The 22,514-nt window shown below is 41.2% G+C and overlaps 1 protein-coding gene across 1 annotated transcript in view; it reads left to right on the top strand.

The window, feature by feature from the left end:
- Positions 1 to 22,514, top strand: part of T265_02016 (hypothetical protein) — a gene marked incomplete at both ends in the record, with an annotated part of 75,451 nt that overhangs the window by 47,312 nt on the left and 5,625 nt on the right. The window contains 4 exons of the mRNA XM_009166164.1: positions 299 to 436; positions 2,449 to 2,577; positions 5,148 to 5,282; positions 18,560 to 18,794. Of these exons, the coding sequence (XP_009164428.1) occupies positions 299 to 436; positions 2,449 to 2,577; positions 5,148 to 5,282; positions 18,560 to 18,794 (637 nt within the window). The remainder of the gene's footprint in view (positions 1 to 298; positions 437 to 2,448; positions 2,578 to 5,147; positions 5,283 to 18,559; positions 18,795 to 22,514) is intronic.

Raw genomic sequence — 22,514 nt, forward strand, 5'->3', positions numbered from 1 at the left:
TCAAACCATATATCACCAAAAGCTCCTAGCGCGTGTGTTTATCTTTTCTCGGTCCTGTGACACAATACCTCACACACCCGTTCGCCAGTCACGCCGTTACTGCGACATCTGTCAGCTGATTGTCTATACAACATTTCTGTATTGTTGTACACGTTATAACTCGCCTCATAAACTAATCGCGTGAGCTTTCCCAGGTTGACTATTTAACTGTTAGATAAGCACTGATTCGGGGGTTAGATTCAAAACACAATTTGTTTGGTAATTATTCCCCTTTTATATTATCTTCTATTTTCTTTAGGACTTTACTCAAGGTCTCCTGAGAATGGGTGATGAAGTTCTAACGTGTCCCCCGGTAACTCTACGACTTTTGGTTCCAGCAACTCAATGTGGTTCCATTATCGGGAAAGGTGGATCTCGAATCAAAGAGGTTCGTGAGGTGAGCTGCGTGTAATATGTTACGGGTGCTTCCAATTGAATACTAATTTGTAAGAAGAACCAACACCGGTTTCCATAGGCACTAGGGTTTTTTGTAACATTGTTATGCCAATCGTCTTCGGCGACTTTCGTTTGGGCCATTTTGTTTTCCGCAAAATGCCTTGGAAATCAGCCATCAAAAGCAAGAACAAACAGACACATGTAGAATGATTTTTGTCAGTGTACTACCAATAGATATATTTATATATATCATATATATATATATATTACAATATTCACAGCTGAAATTGAACAAAAGACGCTCCTATATGATATGTCCAATTACAGTACGTCTGATATGTATTCATTTTAGAAACTTTAACAGATGATGAAACAAACAATGGATCGAATTTATTTGCTGCAATGACCTTCCGCCGAATTATTCATCCTAAAACTGTGCACCACAGAATCACAGCATTTTTCATCAGTGGTATTTGCCGTCCGACATCCATCCGTGCTTCACCCCCAGGGCTAATATAAATAAAGCATCATCAATCTAAACAGTGTTTGAAGCTTCCTGAATTCTACAAGGTGCATAGCGGTGTAAGTCTGACTATCAGTCATAAAAAACTTCATTTAGACGATCCAACACATATAGATGGGTTAAAACAGTGAAGTAACATACTCTTACTATTCTCAGTGGTGCGGCCAAAACCCTAGGTCATTCACTCGATAAATTGTTTCCACTTGTAACCTTGGTGTCATTTCCGATGAACATCCTTCTAAGTGAAATCGTCTGCAAGCTTCTGGATAGCACGGTGACGAGTTTTACTATTTCATTCATGGAATTGATTATGTGGACGACATTATCTGACATCAGTCTGAATCTTGAAGGCCCGAAAATATTGTACTATACCTTTGGTGAGAAAAAAGCTAAGACCCATCTCTTTTAGATTACAAATATTTGATCTAATATCCGAGCAGCTTTTCGTGCGCTCGACAGTATCTCTAAAACAGCCTTTTTTAAGTTCACTCAGCTGCTTCAAATACAATGACCACAGTCATTCATAGACCAATCCGCATGAAACCAGGCTGTCAGGCCTCTCTTTTGCCAATAAATATGCGCTTTTTACGCTTGGATCAATCATGTAAACTCGTACCAAATTGAAACAGTAACTCTCAACTTGAAGTTCGCAGTAACATGCCCATACTTCACCTACGAGTAGTAGCAATCGCATGTGTGCGGTATAGAAAAAATGAATATGAGGGGTCAGTTTATGTGTTGGTTAATGTTCTCCTTAAAAAGCGTTTATTCTTGAAATAGTAGAATCCCATGTTTGCAACATACCAAGTTTTGTTCCATTTCCATTGCAAAGTGAAGAGCTTACCAACTAATTCTTGATTCAAATCAAGTTGCTCAATGTCAATAAGTTGAAAATTAAATGGACAGCTAACCCTAATTCGTTTGCGGCTGTGAATATTACTGAAGCTTTTCACCGAACGCGTGAACGTCACTCGTCTCCAAAGTTACTGGGATAACTTTGTCATGCGTCTACTGTCGTTGCACTTATTTAACTATTTACACTATATTTCAATTACTACGCTACAAATTAGGAGATATAAGTAGAATAGAAACGTTCTTTTTGACAGAAAAAAACATAGTTCATACAATGAAGCAACCACAAAACATGTGGACCTGAACATGGAAATTTTGAAATAAATGACACTACTTTGGAAACAATGTTGCATTGCTTGTTCATGTGATTTGCTGAACTGAAGGAATTCACGGAGGTGTAGCTCAATCAAGTAACGAAAAAGTGCGATAACTGCAGAGATCATTTTGGTACATGCGTGTTTGGGGATGTAGTCGGTGGTCTCCCCAATGTAACGAATAAACCAATATTTGATGAAAGTATCTTTGGGAATGATTTTATTAAAACGGCCCATCAACTGTACGACTAAAAATAGCTGCTGCTGACGAACTTAACAGATAACGTGACTCTTCATCTATTTTTGCTTTTTTGTGCGCGTCAGCTGACCGGAGCCTCAATACAGGTTGCAAGTGAAGCATTGCCCGCTTCTACGGAACGAACCGTCACGATATCCGGTGCTGCCAAGGCTATCGCCAAATGCGTTCGACATTTATGTGATATTTTTGTTGATGTAAGTTTTCAGCGAACTAGCTAGTTTCGGGATCATTTACTACTATTGATGCAACACGCAAAGGCAATCAGTCTAGCGTTTGAAGAGTTTCTGGAAATTGCATGCTTAGTGTGCACAGTGAATACGAATTGTGAAAGTTTACGCTAGGTTGAAATTTACAGCATCGAATATATCTGGACAATAGAACTAAAATTAATTGACACGTCAAGTGGCTTTTAATAAATTATCCTTGTTTTTTTCATATATAAGACGTTTGAAACTAATAGCTTGTTATTACACAAAATCAAGAAAAAGCAAATAAACCAATCTCCTCTCAAGAAAAGAGCTTTTGTAGACTTTCTCAATACTTGGCTCCTGGCGGCTCAAACGAACAAATCAAACTTTATTACACTCTGTCTCAACTAGGATGCTACAGCCTCTTTGATTTCCGGAGGCAAAAATTCTTGCGCCGGTATACGAAAAAGCGTTTTATTGATGATGATCTGAACGCTCTAGATATTTAAAACTCGTATGTACTCATATTCCGAGCAAGACAATTCAGTAATATCTGCCTGTATAGTGGTCGTCAGCCACCGTGATCCTGAATCTCAAATTTTAATGCACAAGGTGAACCGGAACTCAGCAACCTCGCACAAGGACACATTGTTTTACGGCGCAGAAAAGATTCGTTGAAATCTACGTCATTGATGACAATCGTAATTGCAAAATATCTCACGGATTAATTCTGCATGTGTGACCTGACATAGCTGAAAACTAAGTCAACAAAATAACATCTAGATGGCACACCGTATTTGAGATGTCCGCTCGTTGTTGCCATATTGATTAGCACTGAGTAGAAAATGAACAAAATGACGTTATTTAATCTTTATTCTAAGAGATTATGTTATTATTCTTACTACCTCCATCTATTTACACGGAAAACATAAAACCGGAGGCAACTGTGATGGCTCCTAGCAGAAATCCGACCTGGATTGCTTTAAAATCATTAAAAACCGAAAAAAGTTTGGGCTGTTCTTTGCCGTTCGGTTGTTATAACATTTGTGATTTATTTGGCCCAATGTATTTAGATGGCAGTAAATTTTTTCTACCCTGTGTTTAAAGTTCAATGCTTCTTTTTACGCCACGTGATCGAAAAAGACCCATCGATGCATCGATGCATTTGATCCTTTATGGGAGAACTTACCATTCCGGCGAGTTACACTCAGCTAATCCGCCAAAGTTTGCAGATAGTATTCAACCCACATATCATGCAGGAAAGCATTCATATCAAAGACATCCACAGAATGACTAGGACCATTCCTTTATTTGGAAAATATTGCCAAGAAGGGATCACAACCTTTCTATCGTAAGAAGAAAAAATTGCCAGACTGTCCCTGAGGCCAGTTGTTTCACCTTCCGTAGTCGTTGATGAACTTTAACAACGAATATCTTCATACTCCAGAGTCATCTCCTGGTATTGGCGTATGCAAGGCACAAAAGGCACCAGCTGATATATGTCGTGATCAGTGGATTCCAGGTTCTCGGAATCCCGCCCCATCTATGAATAGGGATGATTTTCAGTACGGTAGCTGTAGAAAAAAACCGAATTGAATGACCATTTAGCAAGCCAACGGAATAGTGACTTCTTACTTATGTTTTGGATGTACGACTTTTGAGACGGTGAACTTCTCAAGCCAGCGCCTGTAAGCCGAAAGAGATCAGTTTGTTGAGGTTTGTTTTGTGCGCTAAAAAATGGAAAAACTGTGGACCTGGTTGGTAGATGAAACTGTGGAGTCTGCGTGCAGTCTAGTAAGATATTAGCAATTTGAGTGAGGAGGTAGAGAACGGTAAACACCAACCGATAACAGACAAGTCAACATAAGGTAACCTAGCTTAGTTCTCCTTGATTGTATTCTATGTATTATAACTTCAGTAGCAGTAACACTACTGATGTTAGTGAAAAACTGCAAAGTCTGTATAAATTGTTTTGTCGGAACCTAGTAACCGCGCATATATCCATTTGCATACATATGTATGTATATATGTACACATGCACATGTGTACGCGTAAAGACGACTGTAACAAATGGTTTTCAGTTCGATAACAAGATATACACTTTTTAAATTGTATTCATATCACCGTCGCTTGATCAACCCCATCGTTGCATCGGCTAAAGACGAAATCAGTGGATTTGGGTGCCTTTTTGCTGGAATCCCTCAGCCCGGCTTCACCGAGTTTCACTCGTCAGACAAATGCGAATAGTGATGTGCATTCATTAAGGACGGCAGTCTCGACATTTTTTCAACAGGGAAAACTTCAACCTTGACTCCCACAAAGTGGAAAATCATGACGGAAAAAGACCACTCACACAGAACAAATTCAAACAGAATATTTTTTACAGGCATCGACCAAACAAGAAATCTGCCTTCCAACATTAGGAAGTGAATCAAAAGCTTTCGACTGAAAATTTGATGCCAGTTTGCGAATGAAATGCTATTTTTCCATTCAGCATGGGTTTTGTTTATTCACATAATCCTGAAGGTGTATTTTCCTACCATCTGTCGCGGTAAATACGATTTCTTTTTAAACAGTCCCCGGCAAAAGGCCCGGTGATTCCCTACCGACCAAAACCAGCTTTTACAAGTCAAAACATGACTTGTCCAGGAAGTCCGTTCCCAACTGGGTTGATCCATCCGGCAATGGCATTTTCCACCAACGGATCGGAAGTTAGTTTTTATGCTATTATTAATGCGCGTAAATTGTATTAGTTTTATGCCGCACGTTGCTCTGTGTCGCATGTTGGAGATGTATGGGTGAACTACACCAATTTCCTTACATCAAAGTGCACATCTACCATAAGTACCCCTATGTCATAAAACTAGGTTCATGAAATCCTGACTACAGATGACAGTTGATAAAGTGTCTACGAAAAGTGAACCATGATTCTGCCTCGGTCCAGTGAGAACATGAGAGAGGGAACAAGGACGTTTTTCACTAAAACCCAATTTCTAAAAGTTTACTTTTTGTGCATCAGGTGGGATTTTTCTGGAGGACACTGTCCGTGAGAAATAATGATAACGAAGTGAATAGATCTCCATAAAAAGTCAGCTACATTGACATTCAGAAGAGTTGAAACACGAGCAAAATTGTACAATTTATTTTGGCCAGATTCTGCCAACGCCAAGTATCCAAACGCAAGTTTTTCTGGTGCTTTATAGCCTACTAGATTGTCCGCTTAGATCCCTCAGCAATAGGACAAGGTGAAAGCAAAAAAAACGGTTGCAGTGTTTAGCAAGTGACGAGATGCGAATTCACACACTGTATCGAGGCACACAAACAGCTGCTGGAACTCGACACTTAAAAATGCTATCGATGGAGGTCACTGGTGTTAGCACGCCATGTTTCTCAATCCACCATCATGATAGTTTAGCTAGCGTCAAGATACGTAGTAAAAAATCCATGCGTACGCAAATTTGAATAGCATACTGCTTCCCGCGTAAGATTGGCCAATCAGTAACAAGACCATTGTCGTAACATATTTAAAAAATATAGCTACTGGCAGGAAAGTTCAGAAGGAAAGTTCCGCACCAAAACCGGAATAGACATAACATACACATGACATCACCGCCCGTAGAATTCATCACAAGAACACAGTCAAACTTTGTACTCAGTTGGCGGTAAACTGGTGTTATTAGCTGAATTTTACAGGACCAAGTGCTTATAAAAACCTCTGTCTAGTCCGTGCGGTTATATTGCTGCTTTACCATTTTTTAAGTTCACATTTAATAAATCCTTGACTTGACTGTTTACACCCCTAACTGTGAGAGTCTTTTATCATCCAGTTAGCGATGTCCTTTTTCTTGAGCCCGCTATCTGTCTCTAGAAAAGAGTAATGTGTTGTTTTTGAAGTCATATACAGCACACAGAAATTCACGATACAGCTTAACCATACTGGACCTAAATGGCATAACAAGCTGTAGAGGCTGCAGTACCATCTATAGTCTATGTTGAGATGATTAAATGTCGTTTCTCCATTGGTCCATTACAACATTCCAAAGCTGATTCCAAATCAGATGGCTCTCGTCATTGTCCCCCGACGGTTTGTAGGCATGAATGATAAGTGTATGTCTTTTACTACGGTGTAAGTGGGGAAATACTTTTTGTCTGTTTCCACCAAACAAGTAGGAATTACCTTGAATCGTATACCTCAACATTCACGTGCACACATGTAGGGATATGTAGTAGACACGTAGTCAGACGGCATACCAGACCATGTTCTTCCTCTTTCTTATATGTTTTAACTTGAGCTTTCTTGATGAAATCGGAACTTTGTAAAATGATGTTTGAAACATTTTTAACCGAGCGCTTAAATAAGTGCGTCTGAAACATAGCAAACTTTACTGAATAATTAAATTTATTCAGGCACCTGGTTGGCACTGATCACTGTTATAACATGGTTGTGGGTTGAAAAATAATAAATACGCAATGCTAAGTAAATAATAAAAGGCCACAACTAGTGAACAATTAACTAATCAACAGTATAAGGTAAAGCAGAATTGGAAATAGATAAATAAAAACGGGAAAAGTGTAATGAAGTAGGTGCTTGTGATTCACGTAGTTTTCATCTTACGGAAAAACATTGAATTTCGCAGTTCTTTTGTGTGAGGTCAGCGCGTAAATTGAATGTTCAGTAGTCAGCCGGACAGAAACTAGTCTAGTAGCCCATAATTAACTAATATTAATTCTGTTATCCTTTGGAACTAAGTTTATCAAAGCAGAAGATTTTCATCAGGTTAAATTTGTGTAACCTTGCTGATTCGAATCCATAATCCGCCGTCAACAGACTTCGAAGAGGAGAGTATCTCAGTAACATGTGGCCTTCAGGTGAAGAAACCGTAATTTCAGGAGCACGGGTAATAACATCAAGAATAAGGGAGCCAGTAGTGCCGCTGCTGCGTGTGGCCCAATGGATGGTACTCACCAAGCAAGGTAAATCACTTGCATGTGGTACACACAAGCCAAGACATATCAACACAATCACATCAGTTAACCCGTCATATAGCCTTGCATCTGAATAGTATTCAAGCATTGATCATGAAATAGGACTACTTCTTGACCAGCTCTCTTGGGCAGAACAAAATCAGAAAGCGCGTTCTATCCATGCCAAGCGATGGCGAGTAGTCTGTGATACCACAAAAAGGACATCCCAACTGATAGGTCAAGATCTCCTTGAGCTGTTCTCGCGACCACAAGAGATGCGCTACCGTGCCGGAGAGGAGCGTTCAGCCATGCTGGAGAAACTGACTTCCCCAGGCATGTGTACGTGATGTCAATTAAACTACCTCCGTACCGTGAGCTTGAGACTACTTTCTGGTTAGCAATGGCATTGTGGATTGGAAGCGCACATTGTTTTGTCGCTGTGAAAGGTATCACGCTACACTCAGTATACAGTGTTCTCAGGCATGTCGCAACGTATTCACACACAGGTGGCGCTGTATAAATAATAATACAGGTTATTTGACCAAACTTTGTGTGTGAACCCAAGCTGTTTGACAACAGAAAATTATGCGGTTAGAAAGTGACGCTATTTGATTATTTCTAGCATTAAAAACTTTTGTGCTTATGTTCTACTTCGGAAGAACGATTTTTGTTGCTGGTAATGCACTACTCATTAGGCTGCTGAAAGTTCTTCGACAGCCCACAACCTGTTTCGCCCTTCTTAGGGCTCATCAGGTAGACGCAGTCTCCGAGTTTTCGTCAACCTTATGTCCTAATTGAAACCGAATTGCATGAACTTAGCGAAATACACTCGGTTGCAAATAGATTTGGCTTTGCGAGGAACTCACCTGAAACCCAGCTGAACCTCCCGTAGGTGATGTTTCCAGGTGATGTTCCAGGTGAGTCTCTCGAAAAAAACAAATTTGTTTGCCAATGAGTGTATTTTGCTTATTTTCGTTGTTATTCTCGGATATTTTGTAACCATCGTGATAACGCCTTTCGCATCGGTTGCTTTTACACGCTCTTCGAACATGGTTCAAGATATGGTAGAAATTAAGGGATTCCATACTCTAGTAAATCACACGTGTCCACACGTGAGATACTGATATTAAATCCAACAAATCATTGAGGAAATAGCGTTTTACCTTAGTGACGATAAATAACAGCAAATAACTTTATCAGCATACCAATCTGATTTTCACCTGAAATTTGCCGCACACAGGCCGCTTCATGCTTTACTTGGTACTGTATTCGGGATATCACAGTATATTTGCATGGAAGAAACTATTTACAAGGTTTCTGAATATTGTTCAACAATCCGCTTCCGGTTTTGTTCTTTTGGAGCCAATCAAGCAGATGGAGTCCGATGTTTCCATCAATCTCAAGTTTCACTTGTGCTACTTGTCGGATTTCTGCAATTTGGGTTCCGTTAAAACATAGGATTGACAAAAACTTGGGGACTGCACTTACCTGATGAGTCTCAAGCAGGGCAAGACCGGTTGTAAGATGTCGAAGCGTCTTCGGCGACTTCGTGAATAATTCCCCTCATATAGATAGACTTTTATTTATTCAGGGCTTTCGGGGTACACCACCCAGCGTCTTTACCGTTTGATATCTTTAATAGCTAAGAAGTACTGTTTGCTATGATATTTAAGGCGTTACTGAAAAGCGTCAGTTGCTTCTGAAATGTACGTGTACAGAAGGACGGGAAACGTTACACTTAGCACATGACGTCGGTAATGTAAAAATTCCACAAATTTATAACCACTATGTTTAGACCTTCGGCAGAAATTTGCTAAATCTTTGCCTAGTGAGGAAGTAGAGTCACAACTCCTACCAAACTTGACTAAACGTGAGGAAATCCTACAGCCTGTCAGACTTACAAGCATCACTTTAGCTGAAACCTCCAAATTCATTCCAAAACCACTGATTACTCAAATTTCATGGCTAAATCTGAATAATTTTCGGGGCGATCCGTAATCGCACTCAGACTGCTTACAAAGACAAAATGTGGTAACTTTATTCACCAACGTTTCGGCTCACCGGTGAGACAAAATGAATACTGACATTGAAGCGATTAGGGTAAAATCCATGTAACATTGTCTTGAAGCCACACTAGGAATCTGAAACAGCTGTCCGGAATAAACAGTACCATTCTGTTAGATGCTGGGCTCACTGCTTGACCGGGTGATGGTTAGCATGCGGAGAAACGAAAAATGTACTTTCACTGTTCTATGAGTCATAATACAACTTTCCAAAATGTTATGCTTCGACAACCATTTATGGTCTGCAAGAGACTCACCATGGATTCACCCCAGGTCTCATCTTATTAGTTTTTGATCAGCTGGCTGTTCGGCGAGCCTGTCAATTGAATTGCAAACGTTTCTTCCAACGATGAGACGTTATCAGTGCGCACTGATCACCAACGGATCACCCGAGCAACTACATTAGGACTTATTGTGCTATCCACGGTACTATTTCCCTTACTGACACAAGTACAAAATTACATTTTTCGGCTTAGAGTATCAGCAAACAGAACGACTTTTAAGGACTATTCTAATTTATTAAACCTATGCTGATGTAAACGGAGACAGGAACAATATTACCCGTTATCAGCTCGCTTCATCCCAAGTTCCACCACTGGAATTTAAGATCAGAGAATATGTTGCGCTCGCACATTTGTTGATTGGGGGATAAGCTGTGTTTTGCTTGTAACCTACCGGGAGGGACAACCCATAATGTCTTACAGTTTGGTTCGTAAGCTGTTTCGAAGGCCCAAAATTCACATAAAAATGTATCTAACTACGTACCACAGATCTTCAAGGACATTTCGATAAAAACACTAATCCAGAAGGGTTTATACTGCTTCGCCATACACCTCACTCTCCAACATAGGCAACAACAGAGAAATATTTGCGTCCCAGCTGCAATAGGTAAGAGGCGCTTTTACCAGCAACATCACGAAAATTATCAATACTAAACCTGAAACATTGACTCTTCCGCTGCTGCGATTATCAAAACTGCTCTAGAAACTTCAATGCTTGCACTTCAAATTAGTGTTTGTGTTCTCAGGTGTGATTCCTTAATATGACGCTGAAACGCTCCGGTCGTCAAAACATTTATTAGAAAACTTCGTTAGCTAAATTGATAGCGCAATTGGTAATACGTGTTTTCGGTTGGTTATTTCTAATTTAATTGAATTCCTTATTCTGTACGACCTTAACTTTCAGGTGTGCTTAAGCCCGGATCGATTTATAACAGAGAGCATTCATAGACCTTCGTTATTCCAACCTTGAGAGATATCTCCCGCTCATTAGTCTTCATTGCAAGTACTTATGTGATAACCCTGGATTTGATGCTAAATCGCACTTTATGTCTTGGCTCGAGCCAAATTACGTGTTAATCAGTACACCTGTGTCCAGTTGGAGAATGCTTACAGTAATCTAATCTGGTCACTCGACGCTTACTTTTTGCTGTTACAGCTGTGTTTTGCAATACATCTAGTGAACAATTGATGCGCTAATGTCCCACACCCCCAATTAGCTCGAATAGACAGGTGGATCAGTCTTTTGCCCTACAGTTAAACCATCTGATTTTATCCATAATGGTTAATGAGCCTTTGGGCGAAAAAAACTAATTTCGTAAACTGAGCATTCCATTCGGTCAGAGCATCCTCCATCTGTGCTTAAAACAAAAAGATAGTTCACTCATTTTTAAGGTTAGGTCTAATTTTGAAACAACATGAACTACAAAGTTGCAGTCGTGCGGTCTTTCAAGACTACAGTTTTGTCCAGATTTAACGCCTTGCGGATGTAACAGAATCCGGCAGAAAAGTTCAACGTCTGCGTAGATGCATGTCCCAGGGAATCATGACTATATCAGTCGCATACTATTCGGTTTTTGCCGGTATTCTTTATCGGAGATAATTTTATTCATTCGCCTTGGAAAAGTTAACACCCACAACGGAGGGAAACATGATGCACAATTCTCTTTCTTAATTTCCAAAATTAATCCCCAGGATAAAGTTGTCGCTCCTTAAGCACGAACCCGGTAGGTCTACGTCCATGAGAAAAATACCAAGAAAAATAAACCCTTTAGTACTGTCTCCGAGGAAATTAATCGCCGTGATCGATGTTTCAAGTGGTCTAGACTTGCCGAGCTCAGCTCAAACATATGTCTTTTCGAGCAAGATGAATTGACAACCTTAAAAAAATAAGGGAAAATGGTTTGTGATGGGAAGCTAACCGTGATTTGTTAGGTCAGCATTCAGAGACGAGAAAATCTTTTCCACCCACAGGATACCTGTCTTACTGAAAGCTACAGAATGACCCGCAAACTTCAAATGCAGTTAGCTTTATTAATATGATTGAAAGCCTATTTGTTCCATTGCGTAGCGTGTTTTGTTGACATGCCCTACAGCGAAATTAGCCAACACCAGTTTAACTAAGAGCAACCAATAAGCATCTAAATTGGACGCTCATCAAATAAGCTGACTTTCACTTTTCCAAACGTTTCAGCTGATACAAATGCGCCAGGTTTAGAGCAAATGAAGCCATTGCATTCAAAAAGATAACCCTGTAATATCACACTTTTATCAGAAACGCCCTACTCTGGAAATTTTAGACCATTACACACCGACGAGAGAGCCTGGGAAATATTAAAACATTGTTAACACCATCCAGCTCGCCCTTAGTGAGAAAAGCATATCTACTATAGTGAAAGTTCCGTAGACTCCATCAGTCAGACATGATTCTGGCTGAGGGTCCACATAGGTTGACTGAAAAATGAAGTACACCTGTAGCTCTCTCACCAAACACATTCTTAGGTGGCCCAAGAATCTAATAATGGCTTACTCAGATACTCTTGAAGCAGAAAATTTACTTTCTTTTAAGTGGTTGCTATCCGCCTTTTAAACTCCTTTTATCTAAAGAGAAATAGGTTGTCACTGGAGTAACTCAAGCTAATGGATTAACTATCACAGTCATAATCCTTATAGGGGTATATTCAAGCTTCACTGTGTTCTAATCAAACCTTGCTCCATTTATATCAGTCTATATTTTGATCAAGTTTCGCTCATATAGCACTTCCCATTTTAACCCTATGTGGATATTTACCCCGATCCACTTGCCATTAGCGCGGCACAATGAGCCGCCTGTACTTCCTAACCTTGCTTATTCGCGTCACGTAACCATCCGAAATTAATGAGTTTAAAATATGCTGATTAGCCGTGATCGGAATCTCCGCACAGGATATTTTACACCAGAAATATGCACTTGATCACCGAACAGTTTGGGATCCTTCTCCCCAGCTTTTCCTCCTTTCATTCTTCATCCATTCCACATATCTTGACCCAAACGTCCAGAGTTGATTGGTTGTAGTTGGCTGCGACATCTTGTTCGCGTTTGTAATGTATATCTTGGTGCTAAACTTCATCGGACATGATCACTGCAACGATGGGTGCTACTGATAAGGCATGTGAACCATGTCGCCATAGCAGGCCATCTGTAAATAGCAATTCTTTGGGTTATTCTTCTTTTCCCGGGTTGGGTTGCGTTTAGTGTTGTGACTTAGGCTGCGATATAGCTATCGAGATGGAAGAAGCGTGATAGATAGATGTATAGATTGAGTGACTGATTGATTGGTTGGTTGATTGATACAGGAATTGAGGTATCACTGAGGCAGAGAAGGAGCAAAACTGAACGCAAACTAGCCGTGAGAGCAGTGGGTGGATACTGACGGATTGTGAATGCACTCAACACACCTAGGTGACAGGACCGTGCAGCACGAGTTCCCCATCAGCCCAGATATAGAGAGGCAATCTTGAGAGCAGAATTTCTCAAGAGCGCAGAATCCGTAGTTGATCTAAAGCGGGAAAACTTGTGACAAATTATGGCGCAGTCGAGCTTGCAGGTTACCCAAGCACTACCGTGAGCGACCTGCATGTCCGAAATCTTCCGTCCTGTAACGTGTCGTTGGTACAGTCCGTGGTCGAGGAATACGCTGAACTGCTTGAAGAAGATGGAGATGCATTTGTTTTCCGCTCTTGGAGTGAACGGAAAATCCCTCTCTCGTCCAAACGCTTTTGACCTTGCAGTCCCCGCCCGCTCCCACTCAATCTAGGGGGGAGGTCCATAAACAAGATCAAGAGATGTTGAAAAATGGCATCATCGAGGACATTAACCGTGCGCACAACTCCTCGATCATGGTTGTAAAGAAGGCAAACGAAAAATACCGACGTTGCGTGGATGTATGGCGTTTGGATGAACTGGCCGTAAACCGAATTATACCGGAGATTTCCGATTCACTCCAACACACCTAACTTGCGCTCGGGATACTGGCAGCTAGCCATCAAGCCACAGTTGAGGACACTCAATATCGATTTAGACGAATGCCGTTTGTTTTGTCTGAAGCATTATTTACATTCCGGCGCTTGATGCTTCATTCGACGAATGGACTACAGAATGTTGGTGTGCACGGAGACGAGGTGGTTGTGCGTATCAGTTCGAGGTAAAAGCAGACAATTCACCTGGAGATTATACTGCAGTAAATTCAACGCTACTGCGATTAATTAAGACAAGACTCAGTTTGATTGAGGTGACACGGTTCCGGCGCTTGATGCTTCATTCGACGAATGGACTACAGAATGTTGGTGTGCACGGAGACGAGGTGGTTGTGCGTATCAGTTCGAGGTAAAAGCAGACAATTCACCTGGAGATTATACTGCAGTAAATTCAACGCTACTGCGATTAATTAAGACAAGACTCAGTTTGATTGAAGTTTGGTGACACGGCTGGGGCATAAAATGGGTCACAGAGAGGTCAACCCATTTTCAGAAAATCTGGCGAAGACCCGGGACTGTGCAATCCTTGATTCGAAACGGTCCTTACGGCAGTTTCTCAGACAAGCAGTATGCTACAGCCGGTTCGTCAAGAATTGCAACACGATTGCTGCTCCACTATAGGACTTGCAGCATCCAAATAGAATTTTTGAATAGAAAAAAATGTGTACGAGTACTCAGAAACTGACCCTCAAACTGTACGGGGTCGGGGAGATGTTTACTGTTGCCAAGGGTGCTAGCGGCCTCGACATCGGTGCGGTACTTAAGTAAAGTGGGCCTATCAACTGTCAGTCACATCCTGAATAAAGCTAAGCAAAAGTACTCAACCTTTGAGAAACAATCATTAGTGATCCTCTGAGCCCCGGACAAGTGGAGGCTATACTTCCTGAACAAAAGTTTCCGGTTGAGACCGACGAGGACCACCAGAGATCTTCTCAGGAGAGTTTGCGCGCTGGGCACTTTAGTCATAGGCGTGAGCATTCATAATCCGGCACGTGTCAGTGAAGGAAAACTACCTGGCCATTTGGTTGCTTAGACCGGAGGCTTGAAATGAAGCCCGAAAATTCGTGATTGGCGACAATAGCCTTGTTATCGAACTGGATCCCGGAAAGCTGGCTGAACTAGCTATTATGAGTGAGAGTATACTTTTTTGTGGAGTAACGTAATGGGAGATTTGTTTTCTGCTCCGCTTGGCAAAATCCTACTGATGAATTTGATGTCAGGCCGTTTGCAAGCAAAACAACCCAACGGAACACCTGTTTCTAAATTTTAGACGAACATAGTGGAGGTAAATGGCACCCACGCCTTCAGGTAAATATATCTTTCGTGGTATTCGACAAATGACAAGACCAAAAGATGAGAATGGGATACGACACGAGCAACAGCTCAAGTTGATCCCACAAATGTCATTCGGAACCAGGGCGCTCTACATCGAACAATTTAATCCGGCAAAAATATAGGCTAATGAAAAGCATTATTTTGGATACACGAAAAATTGGCTGATTTAAATGCACCGCAGAGACCAGACAGCACTTAATTAGGTGATGTAAACGACGTGTTTGACGGATTAATGGCAGTATATTTTGTCTAGATAAAAGCTAGTCATCCTGCTGATCAACCGTTCGTGTCCGCACGCTTTGGCCTTCAACTAGTAACCGAGTATTTTTAATATAATTCTTCCTGAAGGTTCGTGAGATGTACACAGCTGATTGCTGCCAACAAATCCGAAATACCTGCGCGACACTTCTAGGTTAATGGGATTGGAGTGAGTTCAATCATAAAGCAAAAACCCAATCAGATCGAACTAATCGCACAACTTCGGGAGATTTTGATGCAGCTGGGCCGTACCATGTGTCATCGATTCTGGTTAATTCACAAGGCTTTACTTATCCTCCACTATATTTGCTCTTAGTTACTTATATTGCTTCTTATATTACTTCGTAGTTTTTAGTAAGACGTCTTAACTGTTTACAAGCTTTTGAACTTGGCAGCGTTGTTGCTTTGAACGTACTGGTTTTAAAGACCAAATTGAGTGTAAAATATGGAGCTCATGAATGAGTTACAATCATGAAAGTGCAAATGGGTGCCACAGATGGTTCGCACAAAGTCATCATGCTTAAACACCATATTCCCAATAAAAGTCATTCCTTTCTGTTTGATTTAGTGCGCCTACTAGCAGTCTGATGGACTCTTGTTTGCTGGGTGTAACCGTTGATGCGGCAAATCCACAGCTTTGGCATACGCTTGGTTAAATTGATGGTCCCCGATTATTACCCATTCGAACAGTTATTGAGCAGTAAATGCTGACAGTGCATGTAATCAAACTAAATGCCATAAATAGAACAAAGTCCATGGATAAGTTCTTGACCACTTACTTCGTAAAAGATCGCAAGTATATATTCCTGGAAGTTCGGATGAAAATGTATAATAAACCTCAAGGAAAAACTTAGATTTTCTCTCAAACTCCCACAGTTCACTGAAAAGCAAGTAGGTCTTCGCTGCGGATTTGTCTATTAGAGAAACACAAACTGAACAGTTTAATTCTATTGGACAGGGTCGCGAAACTCTCCTATGCATCTTGTTTACTAAACTGAATAACCATCTTCGTCTTGAACGCGTCTTCCTGAATTTTCTTGAATATTCAATGACTAATGCTCAAATGCTAGCAAATGCAGCTCCACAAATTCCGTACCAGATCTCATTTTTAAGGAGACGGGAAGCGGATTTACGAGAGAACACTACTCGTATGCCTCGTCAGTAGTATCCTCCATTACGCTAGTATGACCCCACGTAACTAGATTTCGAAAAAATCTGCATCATTTTGAAAATCAACTCAGATTTGGTCCACTACCCAGTTAAGTGCTGGTTTTTTATATTTTTCGTCAGGCATAAGTGCAAATGAGATCTCTACGCACCTGGCTACCAGCAGCACTCTGCGTACCCACGTGGTTTGATATATTTATCTATGTATTTTAGAATGTTCTGCACTCAAAACTACCGCAGTGGCAGGTTTTCGAATGGTGAAGACAAGTTTGTAGATGATTTCCCAAAGGAACAGTTCCAATCTAGGGCAATTTATCTGAACAAATTTCATCAAATTAGAGAACAAGCAAGCTCAGATCGGAAACAAATTGACTTTTGAAAACCATCGGGAAGCGGTGATGTTTACTGCCTTTCGCCCAAAAAAAACGTAACAAGCTAAATGCGAGTTCCAGTTTGTAGATGGATGGCCAGCAGAAAACGTGACTCCATCCTCCCTTTTCATCGTATGGTGAGCGTACCGGAATACATCAGTTCTCGGTTGCCAACTGAAAAATCTATCAAAGTGTAGGGATGTGGATCCTCGAAGAACCATGTAACACGTGAAACCTATTCTTATGTAAATTCACGTTATGAGCCGATGTTGTCTTGGTGTGGGGACTGTGATAACTTGACGCCATTATATTTACCCATGCAAAAAATGTCAGATGAATACGTGTTCTGTCTCCAGCGCTAATGTATGGCCAAGTCAATAAGTAGTCTCACAATGCGCTTAAAGCGACATTCCTGTACTGCTTAGTGAATGGTGAAAAAAGCTGCGATTCCAAGCGCTGAAATACATTTTGACATCTGTACCTGTGTCTTTTGTCCTTGTAGTCCAGAAAGAAACACAGAAAAAAGTGACATTTTAAAAAAGAATAAAAAGACCGCTTTGGAAATCGTAGTCCCAGGGCCATGGTAGTAGCGCGAAACATGGTATTCGGATGTGTTTCTCGAAAAGTCGTAAATATTTACCAAAATTGTAAGGTTTTTCTTACATATTCTTAAAAACCGAACCAACGAAAAGTTGGACAAAATAGCTTTAGGAAGGCTCGCATGCTGGAAACTGGGACCCACTAAAAGCCCGTATATTTGTACTCACATTGGTGTTCCTTTCAGATATGTTCAAAAGAAACAGCTGCCTCTAAATTTTTTGAACGTGGTAAATTATTTCTCGGCGGTAACGGTCCATCCATGAATTCTGAAAAATCATTCCAAAATATTCAGATGGAAACCAAGGAAAATTGCAATCAAATCATAAAACAATGCATATTCTACAAATTTGTCTCAATGGTGCAGAGTTGGTGCCAAAACGAGGTCTTTCCGGGTTCCAGGACTACAACAGCTTACAGCAGATTTCCGATCAAGAACCGGACCGTATCGTTCCAAACTACATGATTAACTCATGAAAAAGGACTACTTAGCGTTTTCTACCCCTCGCAACCATACGCACTTACGCTTGGTCGCAGGCTGACATCGGTCGCTGAGTGCGTTTACTAGCAGTAAGAAAGCACGCAACTTATTAGAAACGGTCCATGAACTAAATCAAATGGAGTCTCATTTGTCATAGGCAATGAGGTCCTTTTGCCTTGAACGCGCTTTGAAAACTTGGTGTCCAAGATTTAAAAGGCCTCCAGAATGGAGGAAGGAAACAGTACTTGATCGTAGATAAACAAGAAAATTTAACGTGTCCCCGTGGTTCGGAATTACAGTACTTTCAAGTTTTTAAACTAAGATTATATTGAGAAAATTTTATTTATTCAAATACTTTGGGTTTTTAAATAACTGCTTACAAAACCGTTGTGAAACAGTTTCTTCCTCACTTGTTTCCTCCGGAATTTATCACCTTTTTCATACTACTGTTTCCAGACAACTGGTGAACATGGATTTCCCGGGTCTCCTAACGCTTGCCCCGCAAATCTGTTGACAGCAACGGAACTCTCGACATCGCCCCCTACCTGCTCCACTGGACAATTAGAAAACGGCAGTCTGCAAGTTGTTACCACATGCCCTCAGACCTTTGGTATTCCGGCTGATTCGAACACATCACTAACGGTTATACAATCCGGTCGGCATTCGGGCATGGTTGCAGACCTTCTGACTGGTGAGTGGTATGTATACCTGTGTGAGAAACATGTGCGAACTGAAGGTTTTATAGCAAAGGATTACATTCTTTGCTAGGATGTAAACTCATCCAACGGTGCAGGTCGTTTAACTGCGGAGGTATCCTTGAGTCCTACATACAGCTGGCCTACCTCATTACAGATAATCGGAAGTTTCCACCGGACCAGGATTGTTTGAACTCATGATCAAATTTCGATAAGTATCCTATATTCATAAAGCATTATGAATCGCACCGGCTTAATATATACTCTTTCGTTGGCAAGCGAAGTGGTTGGTCGGTGGCGAAATCTGCCTCACGGATTCATGAAATGATCTCATCTCCAGCCACTCCAGCAAAACTTATACAACTTTCCAGGCAGATTAATTATCCACCGTTTTGATTGCGTAGTCTGAGAGCAGAAGGTTCTTGTTTGATCCAACCCAGCTTTCTAACAGCCCTTTACAGGTTGCATGTGTGAAGTACATACCAAACCGTCGGGCAAAATTTATTTCGGCTACTTAAAATGACTTGCAATTTTGAAGAATGTAAGCCAAGGAAAGCAAATCACCCAAATAGTCAGTGTCTGTGAGCGGCCTGAATTGTTTTCTAGTGTGTACAGCCAATCAGTCAGGCCAACAATTCTGCAAATTCAAAACTTCAATTAGTTTCGCAGTTCATTTTTGATAAATTCCGTTTTTTGAGCAGCTGATCGCATCAACCTAAACAGAGCGTTCCTATTTTTTGCAGCCAAAAGCACCTTCATTCTCTGAGCTTTTGAAGTTGATTGACGTTCTCTTATTCTTCAAACTCTAGGTTATCCGATGTTTGAAGGACCAGGTATGGCAGAAATAATGTCGAGTTATTTCTGTGTCCCGGCAGATTTGCCCGGACAGATGGTTATAAATCTGAGAACATTTTAGTTCACTTATCAAAGCCGATTACCTATCTCGAGAAGACTCATCTCTAGCTTCACAGCTGCAGTCTGAGAGCTGTAGGCTCACATGTCAAACAACATCGTTTATACAGATTGAGACCAGACATAACTAAGCCATAAAACCGCATAGACAGAAATAGCAACCTTACAGCAACCGTCCAACCATTTATCTAAGTTCAGCTCATCTGAAGAGCATTTAGCTCTTGAGCTCTGTGTGAATTCTACATCATTGATATCATCATGGAGAACATCAGATATCTGGAGTGTTAAAGCGAACTATCTGAGCCCATCCTAAGGAGTGATACCCGCCTTGATCGTCCGAGGCAAAAGCCCGACCAATGGGGCAATGTATATCAGAGTTTTCTTGGGAGACCGAGTCCGGAATCACTAGGTTACCATTTCGACCCGCTTAGCTGACGCGGAGTGGAATAGTCCGAAACCGCAGGAAGTGGATCATAGCTGTCTCATTCTGGACATTACTACGCACATCAGATGCGTTTGAGGCAGCATCGCTCTTCGGGAAGGTCTTAGTTGTAAAATGACCTTATTAGATAAGTTGATCGCTGTCTCGATCGGCCGTTGTGCAATCAAAGCACGTGATTTTCAGGCCGTTTTCTAGTCACGGTCGCCTGAAAGAGAAAACGCGAAGGATTTTACGCATGGACAGTCTCGTAAAATGGCTATTCGCAGTATTGCCGCTCACTGCGGTTTGTCCCACTACTTCCCCTTGACCTTCCCGACATTGCTGTACCCTGCAGAACGAAAGCTAAACCGATGTAGCCTGCGCGATCGTTGCAGTACTCAAGTCCGACCAACTTGTGTTGGTAATTTTTGTTTGAATGATACCCTATATGGAGCACCCAATCAAGTTTGAGGTCTATTCAAATTATTCTATGCCTAGTAGAGATATAAAGAAAGAATAACTTTCGTCACTGATTTTAGATGATACATTGTGATGGGAATACCTTCTGTCCGAAGGTTTACCGGTATTCTTGTTGCCTTTGTGAGTACTCTAAACATAGCCACATCTACCGCTTCACTAAGTTGCTTGTTGCTGTGATGGATCGAGGTGGCCTTCAGCTTTTGGCACAAAGACCGCTGGTAAATCATATGTAAGGTAGCTGTAGGAAAATGCAGTGGTGTCGGTAGGGAGAAGAAAAAGATTAGGGGAAATTTCACGTGTTTTGTTAACTAATTTCCGGGTTGTTCCTTCCACAATGCGCGTAATTTATTGTACCTATTAAAAGCAAACACTTGCCCAGGCATTTTCCAACCTTCCAGACGTTCCGGTCAAGCGATTTTCGTGAAGCAGCGATTTCGTCGTTTTACAAGCAACTCAAATAAACACGACGTTCGGTTGCCTATCTAGATCCAACTGTGAGCAACAGGGTCCTGCTACCGCTCACGGTAGAGAGAATTTAAGCAGGAAAACTATCCAAAGGTTAATTAATGGCCAGGCAAACTTTCGCCTTTGAATTCAGGAATGCTCTGTTTTTCAATTTTTCGCTGATTGCAGTAGGTCGATCCGCAACTAGGTTTACTGGTTACCACAACCAACTGATCAAAAGGGCCCGACTAGCGTCACAGTGCTTGCAACAAAATGAGATGGGTCTGCCAGTAGACACAGGTAGTGTCCGCAAAACACAACAGACCTAATTTATATCGCCTTGCGTAATTCGTAACTATTAAAAAACTGTGTAAGGTCAACAAATGCTTTATGCTAGTAGAGGACACCATTGCTCAACGGTGTCCTTGTGCAAAAAGTAGTTCTCTTCGACCCACACTCATCTAACGGGCGAGTTGGACCAAGTGGTTAGAGCGCGACTTCACTGACCGAAAGGTCTGTGGTTCGAATCCGACCTCTGCCTCTCGACTTCCCCTGTCTGGGTTTGGACAAATTGGCAGTATCCCAGCCCTCGTGCTTCCTTCTGGGGGTATGGCAGTTAGGCACCGAAAGGTTGCTACAGCTGAACGATCACGATCTACATCCATCTAACACAATTCAGTACGATGAGTCTGTGCGAAACGTTCTTTTTCAAGTAGCGTGCTTCGTTAAATGACTATTTTCGCAAAATATGTTCATGTCCAAAAACAGAGATGAATGGAAAGTGGTCCCAGACACCAAGACTGCTGCAGAACACGAATGCGACAGTCACAAACTATCAAAGACGAAATCATACACCTCATTTGCACAGAGATTTTGATAAGCTCAGAAAACTCAAGCGTACTCCCGAGCAATCCTGGATATTCCTTAAATATTCAACACAAATAAGCAAACGGTTTGTTAGTTTCTAAGTCAGCCTTCCAGTGAATGAAGGAACGGCGCTTCAAACCGTACACGTTTCGTCAGTAGTATGCACTACTTCACTGGTAGTATCTGAAGTGTTTGAGGATAAGTACGGAAGCAATTCATCCGCAGTTTCTTGTCAGCGGCCGTAAGTACAACGAATAAACCTTACTAAAAAATCCTTCCTCAAAAATGGTGCATCAATGTGAACATGTCTATGCTTTTGTTGAACTTTGCGATAACATTGGGCTTACCTACTTTCCTCGGTGAGCATATGCCTTCATGAGCCACTCCTCTTGACTTCATATTTGCCTTTCCTCCATTTATGACAGATAATTTTTTATCTATGAAAGTAGTTGGAATAGCTGGTTGTAATACTTTGTAGAGTGACAAGCTTGCTGTAGGAGAGTAACTAGTCAGAATAAACACGTCATCTTGTGCTCTCTGCATAAAACATTTCCATAAATCTGGAGAAGTTAAAGCATTTCACTGTGAAGCA

Source organism: Opisthorchis viverrini, assembly GCF_000715545.1.
Source record: "Opisthorchis viverrini unplaced genomic scaffold opera_v5_23, whole genome shotgun sequence".
Lineage (NCBI taxonomy): Eukaryota > Metazoa > Platyhelminthes > Trematoda > Opisthorchiida > Opisthorchiidae > Opisthorchis > Opisthorchis viverrini.